The sequence below is a fragment of the Onychostoma macrolepis genome, chromosome 10 (genome assembly GCF_012432095.1).
Source record: "Onychostoma macrolepis isolate SWU-2019 chromosome 10, ASM1243209v1, whole genome shotgun sequence".
Classification (NCBI taxonomy): domain Eukaryota; kingdom Metazoa; phylum Chordata; class Actinopteri; order Cypriniformes; family Cyprinidae; genus Onychostoma; species Onychostoma macrolepis.
In genome coordinates, this window is record NC_081164.1 from 14,207,244 (window position 1) to 14,219,919 (window position 12,676).

Genomic DNA, 12,676 nt, shown 5'->3' on the forward strand with positions numbered 1-12,676 from the left:
AAGGCATCATAAATGCAACGATAATACAACCCAATATGGCTTGAATGAAACAACAACATGATGTATTTTCCTTTGCTTTATGTAACACAATTTACTGTAGTTGTGATACCACAGGCTATAAATATTTGCATTTAACAGGCCTACAGATGTAGTTATTTGGATTTGTTGTTTATAATTCTTTTGGATGGTTTAGGCAATTTCCTCTTTATGTATCTGTCTTGAATCCGTGACGTTACATAACAAACGCCCGATTTGGAGGTAGGTCTTCGAGTTTCCAGCGAACTTTGCAGCAGACTGTTTAACAGTCAAACATAAAACTAGCAACGAGCGCGGAATACACTACTGTGTTTATCATCTGTTTTCGGGTCAACGTTTATATAAATAATCGCACTGCTATCGTGCATGAGTTAAAAAACAAAACAAAAAACAGACCACACTCTCAGTTTCAGGGTAAATTTACGCAGAAACGAAAGTAAAAGTGAGGGCGGGATCAGCTATATAAACTCTGACTCACAAGTCATTCACGAGTTGATCAGAAGGGTCGCGATGGACGAATATTATCCCATCGTTGTAGAAGGAGACTGGGGGCCTGAACACGCTAAAAGTGTGAAAAATAAACTTCAGATTTATTTCCAGAGTAAGAAGAAATCTCAAGGAGGAGACTGCGTCGTGCAATATAATGACGGAAGCAACTCCGCTACGATTCTGTTCAAATCGTCTGACAGTAAGTGCTGAACACAAAAGCATATGCTAATAAACAAAAGTTTTTGTTATCAAGCTTTCCAGACACCTAAGGTAATTTCAGGCTCAAATACAAAGTGCGACAAACTCTCGCAAAGTTAGCAGTTATAGCAATTTTAACGTTCAAATTGGCCTATCATAACCAGCTAACAAGACTAGCAGACCAGAAACAAATGTAAACATACGTGATAAAACAATGCCAGGTTTTATTGAGGCTACATTAAGAAACAAGCCCTCAGATTAAAAAAAAAACATATAAATAAAAATAATATGAAAACAATAAAAAACTGTGATAACACTGCATTTTAATGTGTCCTTGTTACATAGTTACTAGTAGCCTACATGTTGTTTTACATGTTACAGCAATCACTGTAACAAGGACACTTTAAAATAAAGTGTGACAAAAATAATATATTTTTTGATACAGATATTTAAAAATACATTTACCTAGTACAATAAAATATGTAATATATGTTTACATAGCCTATTAATTTAATACTTCTCATACAGTGGCCCTCAATTTATTTAGATGGCAAAGACTTGTTAAATATGTGTAATATGTAATATATTTAAATGTAATTTTGTAACAGATGCATATTGATATATAGGAGAAATATACTGTGGGGGAAAATGCATAGTTTTAAGGAGCTTCTTCATGTGTCTGTTTACCACTTGTAGCTTCTTTCTGTTTTATCTCTGTCCTGAAATCACAGAACAGTTATTATCAATATTTGTTTACCAAACAATAGCCTTCCAGTTTAACTTAATTTTAGTTTGTGCGCCATGAAAACGACATCAACGATTAAGCAGAGGCCACACTTTTATGGAAAGCAGAAGGGGCCAAAAGTCTTTAAACAGAACGTGTGAAATTTGACCATGTCAATGTCAGTGTTAATGCGGTAATTTTGAATGTGTTTCTTTAGTATAGTAGACAAACACATTCTGGCTGTGTTAAGGCATCAGTTATCATTGTGTTTCTTTGGTACATGCAAAGACACACAGTTTTGCCTCGTTAAGACAACGAATTTGAACATGTCTCTCAACTCACACACATTCTGGTCATGTTCAAACGTGTAATACTTTTCAAAGCAAATATACTTATAGATTTACCCACATAATAATGCTTTTTTTTTATTCACTGCGGCATTCCTTTACTGATATATACAGTGTTAGAATAAATTAACTAATATTACAGTGTAAGTTAATACTTTTCTACCTGATCGTTGAACTACACAACTACAAAGGCCATGACAAATGATGACATAAGACTGACATCACACGTACCAATGCATTATCCCTCATGAACAAATAGAACATCTGATGTTTGCATATTTGAATACCAGTTTACCATTAAGACGTCCTTCATGTATAAATATGATATCTGAGGTATATACCAATGTACAGTTGTCACATATCCAGATATAGTCTTAAATACAGTACTTTCATTGGCTGCTGTGCTTTGTCACATTAACGTGGACAAACAGTGTGTTGACACAATCTAATTTCATGAGTTCTTTTTAAATAAATAAATCTGAGATATATAAATCAGCCTTTCAGACAAATTACGAGGAAAAGCTTTTCAAAATTATAATCACATTCGCTAATGTCACGTAACATGATATACTGTACAGTATAGCTTACTGTGATGATTTCTAATTCTTGTGATGTATCTGACTACGTCTGATTGTTTGTGTTTAAGTTCAAGATAGCGTGCTCTCAAAGGCAGAACACATTATTACCATTGACAATCAGAAAATCAAGTTGAAAGTGTACAAACCCAGTGATGCAGAGGAACAGGCAGACAGCACTGGACAACAAGTGAGTAGACTTATTACAAAATGCAGAATTAGGACCACAATGCTTTTACAATCAAACCTCAGATGAGTGGCTCTGGAAATCAAACTCTTTAGATTGCATGAAGTCACTATAAATGAACAGAATGATCTATCATAAAAATATTAATACAGTTTTATGGCTGCGATATATTTGAATTTTAGAGTTTCTCTAAGAAGATGGTTGTCATTTCTCCATATTGTTGAAAAGGCTGGAGTAGGGAGACTAGTTAACTAAACATACTTGTTTAGTTCTCCACATACATAATTGTAAATGCTTTACGTTTGTGTGATTTCAGACAGAGCAGGCATGTGGATATCAGGAACCAAGTAAGTAAATCATCTGAACTTTGGTCTCTGGCTGCTTACGTGTATGTAATCTTTATTGGTTAAGTTTTTTTTTATGTTATTGCGGCAGTACTAATTAACATTCATTTTTGATGGGAAATATATAAGTTCTGTAGATAATAATTGATACAAAATATTATTTTGTTTGTTAACTGTATCTGACACTGCTAGCTGACTTTATACAAAAAAATATTTAGCATTAAGATTTAATAAATATGTCACTTTTATTTTGCCTAAAGATCAAAGTGCCTCTCAGACTGATGTGGATGTGAAGAAGCCTCAAGTGTCAGGTGCTGTGGTCCTGGAGAACCTTCCAGATGATGTTAATCAAGATGTTTTGACTCTTCTGGTGGAGAACATCAGCAGTCTTTCTGAAAATGACTTTAGCATGGAATTAATACCAGAATTAAGAAAATCAGTTGTGACCTTTAAAAATCCCAGTGGTAAGTTATCCTATAAAATATACATTTATATTATTTTATCATAATTTAAACATATTTTACTTAGTCATTTCTTTATTTAAATTAATTTAGTTTAATCGTGATAACATAACACTTGGGGTTTGAGTGATGGTCTTTTTTGGACTCGGGAAAGTATTGAATTTGAGTTTATATGGCTGAAATTATTATTTGTTTTTTAACATAATACCTTTAATATTTTGCTTGTATACATACTTTTATGTTGTTATTATGGCTTGATTAAATGTGTCTGGCACATTCAGTAAAATTTAATTATGAAAAAATGTAACTTGACAGCTGCAGAAAAGTTTCTTGAGGACAGCAGGACACATGAAAAGTTCAAGCAGTATAATCTGAGGGCCCGTGCACTGGAGAGAAGCACATGTGTGCGAGTGGAGGATCTTCCAGCTGAGGCCAACAACAACAAGATGCTGCTGGAACTGTATTTTGAGAAATGGGGTGGTCCAGTAGAGGAAGTTATCACAATTCCACCAGAACAAGCAGCCATTATTATTTTTAAGGAGGAAGCAGGTAAATACATTTGCAGTTGCTGGTAGTCTTTGCTATTACAGTAAAGACTAGACTAAGTAAAACTTATTCAACTAATTAAAACTTGTCAACATGCACGGATTCACAATGCATACATCTTTCATTCTTTTTAGCCAAAGAGAGAGTTTTGAAGCAAGAGAATAACATCTGTGATGTTCCAGTCAAGATATATCCCTACTTCAAATCACTTGAAACTGTCTTATATGGTGGCAAAAGACCCCATCTGAAGCTGCCTGAACCCATTACAGTCAGTGTACATCCTGCCATCAGGGAGTTCATCCTCAAGAAAGAGCAGATTTCCTCTACTAAAGACCAGATGAGCTCACACTTCTGCCACATAAACATGGACAAACCCGAAGTTTTGCTCAGTCCTGATCCAGCATTACTGAAACAGAAAGGAGTTACCAGAAGACACATTGATGGCTGGAGTAAGAATGCCATTGATGCCTTTAAGAAAATCATCTCAAACTACACAACATCCGAGTGGCCGGTGTCACCCGCCTTGTGGTCGAAAGTGGAGAGTGATGTTAAGGAATTAGTGAAAGATCAGGTTTTCATAGATTTGGATGCCTCTAAAGGGGTGCTGACACTGGCAGGAATGACCCATGAGATAATTGGACTGAAGTCCATAATGGAGAAAATTTTAGAGAGAGCAACAAATCAAATACAAAGAGAGAAGAACAGTGTGACAGAGTATGTGGAAATTTCTCCTGCCTTGTACTCTCTGCTTGAACAAGATGGCCTGAAAAAAGCTAAGGCTGTTTCTCCAGACCTGCACATTGACTACAACAAAAAAATGAACAGATTAGATTTATCAGGTCTTCATACAGAAATTCTCATTTTCAAGAATTGGGTCCTTGAGAAGAATATAAATATGAAACAGAAGCACTTACAGATTGACCATTCAATCCTGGAGTTTCTGAGATCAGTGGATTGTGATGAAATGTCAAGAGATCTCTTTATATCTCATGGAATAACTGCTGTCTACACAATCATAAATGGAGATGTTGTTGTGATTGGGAGCACAGAAAAAACACTTTCTGAGGCAGAGAAGAGGGTGAATACAGTTCTCGCAACCAAAGACCTCATTGTAGAAGATCAAGGTGTCCTTCAAATGCCAAAATGGCAGGATCTCAAAAAACAATTGCAAGAATTGTTCAATACTTCCAAAAAGACATCTGTGATCACACATTTATCTAAACAGAGAGACAGAGTAATGGTGACTGGATTCAGAGAACCAGTGATGGAGGTCAGTGAAAACTTAGGATGTTTCATTGAGAAACACACTAGAATTGAAGAAACTGTTCGTGTCAAATCACATGCCGCGGTTGAATTCATAAGAGTCCGAAAATCACAACACTGGCAGAATTTGATTAAGTCTGATGAGGTGAAAGTCCATTTTGATTCAAAGAGACCCTGGATTAAACTGTCTGGAGAGCGTACATTTGTCCAACCAGCTCTGACCTTCTTTAAAAGTTTGGCAGATGGTCTCTACAGGGACACACTGGTCATTAAAAAGGCAGGAGCAAAGAAGTACTTCTTGGAGCAGGGTAAAATGATGCTCTCAATGCTGTTGAAGGAAAAAGGATTTGTTGTGGTTCTTCAGGAAGATGATATGCTGGAAGAGGAACAAGATGAATTTACTGAAGGAAGTTTAGAAGATATTGGCCAAGTCTCTTGTGAGGTTCGAATACCAGGTGGAGTAACTGTTACTGTCAGGAAGACAGATATTTGCAAGATCAGTGTTGATGCTGTGGTCAATGCTGCTAATGAAGATCTGAAGCACAGCGGTGGTGTAGCTTTCGCACTTCTCCAAGCTGCTGGACCAAGTCTGCAGCAAACCTGTGACCAACACACAAAAGCACATGGGCCTCTGAAGCATGGAGAAGCTATCATCACTGATGCTGGTCGTCTTCCCTGTAAATATGTGGTGCACGCTGTGGGACCTCGCTTCACCGATTCAGACAGACTTACCACTGTGCAACGCCTGAAACGTGCTGTGAGGGAAAGTCTGAACCAGGCGTCAAGCAAAAACTGCTCCTCCATTGCAATTCCAGTTATTAGCTCAGGGATATTTGGTTGTCCTCTTGATCTTTGCACTGAATCGATCGCTAAGGAGGTGTGTGAGTACATCGAATTACATAACCACAGAGGCTCCAATAGCACATTAACAGAAATTCACTTGGTTGACAATAATGGTGACACTGTGAATGCCATGACTCAAGCTGTCAGAAAGGAATTTGCTGCTTATAACCCCAAAATGACTTTCCCTCATCAAGCCAAACCCCATGGACATAGTGACTATGGACAAGGCTATCGTGGAAATGGTCGTGGAAACTATGGTCAAATAAACCAAGAGTTTGAAGTTGTCAAAGGCCGTGGTAATAGAGACTTTGAACACGAAGCATACTGGAGAAGAGAAACTTCAAGCTATGGTGGCAGATCAGATAAATCTGAAGGCTTGGGTGTTCTTGAGACCAAAACTACACAAGAGGGACTAAAAATCATTCTGAGCAAAGGGAACATCCAGGATGCGAGTGTAAGGGAATCTAAGATTACAAAGATTATTAAGATAGATTTATTTATTTTGACTGAATGCCAGTAAAAAGTATCCTAAAAAAGCTTTATACAAGAAATATTTACTTGAGAAGCAACCCTTCTTAAGATATTATACTTGAAAAATTCCTCTCCCTTTACAAGTGTATCATTTGTTTGTTCTGCAGGCTGATGTCATTGTAAACACTATATCGGAGGACTTGGACCTCAGTAAAGGTGCCGTCTCCAAAGCACTCCTACAGACTGCTGGTCATCAGCTCCAGTCAGAAATCACCAGAGCTGCTCGTTCAAACAATGTGAATTATGGTGAAATGCTCATCACAGATGGATATAAACTGAAATGTTCGAAGGTCTTCCATGTAGTTTGCCCACTTTGGCACGGTGGACAAAACTCAGCAGATAAGGTGAGGCATACATTTAATCAATCTTTATCAAATGTATCCTTGTTTTTCGATCAATCATTTTTATGTTGAATTTAAATTGGAAAATGCAAATGTGTCCCATATATAACCTATGTATTTAGATGGTACTTTCTTAAAAAAATTATAGATAATAGATATATTTATCTACATTTTAAAAGGTACTCGTTCGGATCATTAGAGATTGCCTGAGAACAGCAGAAACTCAAGGAATGGCTTCAATCTCCTTCCCAGCTATCGGGACTGGGAATCTTGGCTTTCCTAAAGATTTAGTGGCTAGAATCATGTTGACAGAAGTCCAGAAATTTAATTTCACAAACCTTCAAGAGGTAACTGTGATTGTACACCCTTCTGACAAGGAGAGTGTAGAGGTGAGTGAAAGAAATTTAGATTGAATTTAGATATTCTAACCTAGTGGCTCATGTTAATGTTATCTTGTGTATTTCTGTGCTTTATCTATTAGTGCTTTACTAGCATCTTTAGACATGGGATTCAGGGTTCCGTCACAAAAGGAGCACACCGACATCTCATGCCTAAAATTAATCTTTTTCCCAAATCAGCTCAGACCTCTGGTAACACTTTCTTATTTGAAGTCCATCACACTCATTTTTCACACTCATCACAGAAAACATATTGAACATTATTATGAATATATTATTTTTGTATAATTAGGGGTCATTGGCAAAGTCTCCTCTCCCTCTCTTGGGATGCACACTATGCAGATGGGTCAAGTGACTCTGGAGGTTTCTTCAGGAGACATAACTAAAGAAAAAACTGATGCCATTGTCAACTCCTCAAATCAGACATTTTCTCTGAAAGCAGGTCAAAACAACTTTACATACATGGTTACTTATTTTGGTTTCATTTAAAACTAATTTCACATTCAAAGAGAATTACAATGTAAGTGCCACTTTTTATTTGTAATCTAGGAGTGTCCAAGGCCATTTTAGATGCTGCTGGAGTGCAAGTTGAACAAGAATGTTTACAGACGGGTTTGTATACTTTCAAATTAGCCATTTCTTCTAATTTATATTGAAACAGAGATCTGTTAAGCTTAAGATGCCATTGGTAAACATGTTTTTTCCATTAGTGGGATCATCAAATGTACAGCAAACAGAGATTGTGACTTCAGCTGGACAGCTTCCATGTAGAAACATCATCCATGTTATTGGACGCAATAGTCCATCTGACATTAAGGATGTTGTTTTGTCTGTTCTGAAGTTATGTGAGTCACGCCAGATTACTTCTGTTGCCTTCCCAGCTCTTGGCACTGGTGAGAAACTTTGTGCATTATTTTCTACACCTAGTGGTTGCAGTATATTTATGATATATTTGTTTATTTATTTTTTACTTTTTTGGGTAAATATGTCTCTAACCCTTTAGGTCAGGGAGGTGCAAAACCGGCTGATGTTGCAGATGCAATGGTTGATGCAGTTGTTGACTTTGTAAAGAAAAAGAAACCAGTGCATGTACGGCTTGTGAAGTTTCTCATATTCCAGACGAACATGGTGGCAGACTTTCATCAAAGCATGATCAGAAGATCTGGTGAGAAAGTAGAGGAGGATAAAGGTCTGTTTACCAAACTTAAAGGTCAGTAAAGAAATATAATGCTCTTTAGTTTACAACTATTTATGTGAATACTGTACATTTAATAAACAATAATTGATCCCTCTTTTCTTTCTATAAAACCTGCAGACTTCTTGTGGTCGGGAAATTCAGACTCTCCTGCAAATGAAGAGTTTGTAGTTGTTGGTGAAGTAATTGAGCCAGCTGTGTTTCAACTGTGTGGGGAGACACCCGAGGACCTGAGTGAAGCCAAGAATATAATCAACAGCATGATATTACAGGAGCATATGACCGTCCCAATCCGGGATGCAGCGATTACTCATTTCACAAAGGAGGATGGAGAAATGCTGAACACCATGCAGAGGGAGCTCACAGTCAGTGTCCGGCTTGAGAAGAAAGGCCAAGACTCTGTCATCACACTGGAGGGTCTGACAAGAGACGTTCACACTGCAGAGAGTCGTATTCGGGACATGATCAGAAAGGTGGAAAGGAATGAAAACCGAAGGCGTGAGGCTTTTTTCATTAGAAGTTTGGTTAAGTGGCAATACCAGGAAAATGGATGGGGCATCAAAAGCTTTGATATATTGACCAATTATGACCTGGAACAGGCCTTTCAGAATAGACAGACTTCAGTGAAAATCAAGATTAATAATGTTGAATATGAAGCCAATTTAGTTCGCCAAGTGGCCACAAAAGGGAGTCTGATGATTGAGCTGAACAGAGTAGATCTGGAAGGTGAGATGATTTTAGTAATAAAAAACAAAACAGTTAGTCATTATCTGGATAAAGATGACTGTTAGAAGGCCATCAAATATTAGTTTCATCATGTTTTTGTTCACAGTTGTAGCTCAAAGATCTTTGCCTTCACATTGGGAGGACATGAAAGGACAGTCGGTTGTTCTTGTAAAACTCACACCAGGCTCAAAGGAATATGCAGAAGTGGAGGAGGAGTTCACAAGCACCGGACTATCCAGTAACAGTATCATTACAGTAAGACAGTACTGGGAGGGAGGAGTAATGTGTATTTAATAGTTTTAAAAAGTTCTGTTGTCTAAATTTAGTACAATGGTGTAATGCTGTTTTGTTAATTTTTATTTGTCTTTAGATTGAAAGAGTCCAAAACAGTGCACTTTGGAGAAACTACATGATCAAAAAGGAGGAGCTGGAAGACAAAAACAAACACACAAAAAATGAAAAACGTCTTTTCCATGGCACTGGCCCTGATAAGACGGATCAGATCAACAATCACGGCTTCAATCGCAGCTTCGCTGGCATACACGGTATCAGTCAAATTCAGTATAAACTTTATTTGCTCTTGTTTCCATTTGAATTTTAAATCAAGATTATTTTGCTCTTGTTCTGTTTGTAGGAGCCATGTATGGGAATGGTACATATTTTGCTGTGGACCCATGTTACTCAGCCCAACGCTACTCTAAACCTGATGTCAAAGGACACAAACGCATGTACCATGTCAGGGTACTTGTTGGTGATTACACTCAAGGAAAACAAGGTCTTCCTGTTCCCCCTGCGAAGAGCTCCAGTAGTGCTGATCTCTTTAACAGTGTGACTGATAATATGAACAACCCAACCATGTTTGTGATCTTCAACGATGTACAAGCTTACCCAGAATACCTACTCACCTTCCAGTAATGATTATGAGATCTCAGTTTCTGTCAGCTAGTGATTTTGTTGCTATCTTGATGAAGTTTAAAACAATATAAAATATTTACTTGGAGGAATTACAGAAATTGTTAGAATAATCTTTGCTGTGTAAATAAAAATATAAATATGAGAGAACCTTAAACCTACTTCCTACTTTAGTGGTTTAATCTTATGGTTCTCTTCTAACCTTATAGGGTTAATCAGCAACGGTTTGTTTTTATCCTGCCAATTTAACATATTGAGTAAAAGCCTACTAAAAAATGGGTTCAAGTTAAGCATTTCTGCTTTACAGGGGATGAAATACCACTGTAAGACCACATCTGATTAAAATGAAATTATGTAACATTAAATTTTACAAAAATCTTGACTGAAATACCATTTAGCAAATAAAACATTTGAAACCTATTTTAATCATTTCAAATAAACCTCATTTTATGTTACTAATTACAATACATTTCTATAAAGTTGCAGTTAACTGCTAGAATGACATTTTATTTTAGATTTGTGTTTGTGTGAAGAGTATTTAATAAATAAACAGTTTTTGTTCTTAAAATCACAAAACTGTAATTGTACAAGTATTGTTTTGGTGATTATGTCAGTCAGCTCAGCTCTTCAGCACAGATTGATATGTGCATGGATTGATTTTTAAATTGTACTAGGTGATTGGTATATCAGAGCGATCATCACTATTTATCTCTAATGATGTCAAAATGCGTCCCCACCTAAAAGAAAGACATAACATTAACAAATTTGTCTTTTTGAATGATCCAGTATTGTCCATTAGTTATGTTTACAAGCTGTCAGAACTATTAACATAGTTTATATCTGGGGCTTAGCTCAGAGACATCCATGTTTGGATGTTTAAATGTTACATTGGTTTATAAATGTCACATCTTGTTGATTAAGTTCATGAATTGTTGCCCTGACATGAGGAAAATTCTGCCACGACTGTGCTAACCAAATCGTTAATTTAATTGCTCTAAATGCGTGTGTGTCCCAGTAAGAGCAGTATGATTAAATATAAATATAAATGTATCATATTCTGGTTATAGAAATCACATCCAAAAGTATACTTTGCAAGAGTGTGTAAAATTCGGACCATGTGACTGATAACATTCTGATTTATGATGGAAGGAACAACCCTAGCTAAGATAATAGCCTATCTAATTGGTCAAGACACCAGATGGGATGTGTCCAGAAGCCGAGTTTAAAAACTCAGGACACCGTCAAACAGGCCCCTTTCCTCTTCTTTTTTCCTCTCTTCTTCTTTTTGCCACCGCATTTTGACGCTGCTTTTTAGCGCTCTTTGAGCGTGCTCTGGCTTACAGGCCAGTTGCTACTTAACATCACGATGAAAAGAAAACCCACCTAGTCTAGTTACATCCTTTCTTTCTTTAATTTTAGTTTCTTTTCCTTTGCGAGTTTCGTGTTATCAGTTTAAGTTATACCGCCATGCCTTGTCTCCGAGTTCAACTCGAGCCTGTGACCGCCTCAAAACTTCAACCAGACCAACTCCGCATCTCCAGCCAACGCCCAAGACATCACTTCAATGACTACTGAACTTCCAGCCAATCGACAACTTGAGAAACCCCTTTTCCTGCAACGACGACGACAAAAGGGTATCCCTTAACACAGAGGCAACGCAACGCAAGTAACCTCCAGATTCTAACTGAGCTGGTGCATTTAATATAAATTTTAGCCTCACTGAGAAACTCAGTGCGAGGGTTAAATAAGTGATTGATGGTTGTTCAGGTCTATGCAATAGCCCATATTGCTGTAAACTTGGGATATCACATTTTCATTCTCTTAAACTCATCCTTTCCTCACTTTCTCTCTTTCTGCATCTTGTGTGAATGTGTGTGTTCATGTGTTACATTAGTTTATGTCTTAGGTTTATATAAGTAAAGTCTTATTTATATTGAAAAGAGAAGTATCTTTTGTTTTGTGCTTACAAGTTAATGTCTTAATCTGCCGATCTTGTTACTGTGCTTATTAATAGTGTTTTCACTATATTTTGATATCCAGTGCAGAATTAATGTCATACGGCTCGTTCAGTGAATCGCCGGCCGACTCCGTGATCAGCCGCAAAACAGTGATTCTGTTCAAATTCCCTATAAAATCATAAATGATTCCCTTTGAGCTAAATTAAATTATTTACATATTAACCCTACACATCATATTGACTCTCACACACTACACTGTTACACTTACACTGGACTTCAGTTCCCACAATCCATTTCACTCTGATTACGCACACGGCTGTAGCCAATCACACACTCTACATAAACCATTGACTTTCTCTTTCTCACTATTGTATTGAGTATTGTTCAGCCTTTATCACTGTGATAGCTGTTAGCTACTTTACGGAGCCTGTCTTAGTTTTCATAGTCATAGTCATAGTCTTGCCTTGCCTGTTTTTCCTGTGTTTTGATTCTAGCCTGTGTATCTTGGATTTACCCTTTGCCTTGCTGTTTTGGATTGTGTTTGCACCTCGCCTAGACTATTACCGTGTACCTGGATTATCTCTTCTTAGTTTTGCTGTTGG

At 37.1% G+C, this 12,676-nt stretch overlaps 1 protein-coding gene across 1 annotated transcript; it reads left to right on the forward strand.

The window, feature by feature from the left end:
• The first annotated feature begins 297 nt into the window (after positions 1-297).
• Positions 298-10,692, forward strand: LOC131548000 (protein mono-ADP-ribosyltransferase PARP14-like). Its single transcript, XM_058788845.1, has 17 exons — positions 298-724; positions 2,441-2,559; positions 2,873-2,903; positions 3,161-3,364; positions 3,677-3,910; positions 4,042-6,467; positions 6,652-6,888; positions 7,065-7,274; positions 7,367-7,475; positions 7,576-7,725; positions 7,833-7,895; positions 7,994-8,176; positions 8,287-8,493; positions 8,599-9,204; positions 9,311-9,459; positions 9,575-9,749; positions 9,839-10,692. Exons 1-17 carry the CDS (start codon positions 547-549, stop codon positions 10,117-10,119), a joined length of 5,562 nt encoding a protein of 1,853 aa, XP_058644828.1. The 5' UTR covers positions 298-546; the 3' UTR covers positions 10,120-10,692.
• Positions 10,693-12,676: the final 1,984 nt, after the last annotated feature.

Coding starts and splice junctions, on each gene's coding strand:
- LOC131548000 (XM_058788845.1), top strand. CDS start 547: ATGGACGAATATTATCCCATCGTTGTAGAAGGAGACTGGGGGCCTGAA. Junction 2,560..2,872: donor CAGACAGCACTGGACAACAA/GTGAGTAGACTT, acceptor GTGTGATTTCAG/ACAGAGCAGGCATGTGGATA. Junction 3,365..3,676: donor GACCTTTAAAAATCCCAGTG/GTAAGTTATCCT, acceptor GTAACTTGACAG/CTGCAGAAAAGTTTCTTGAG.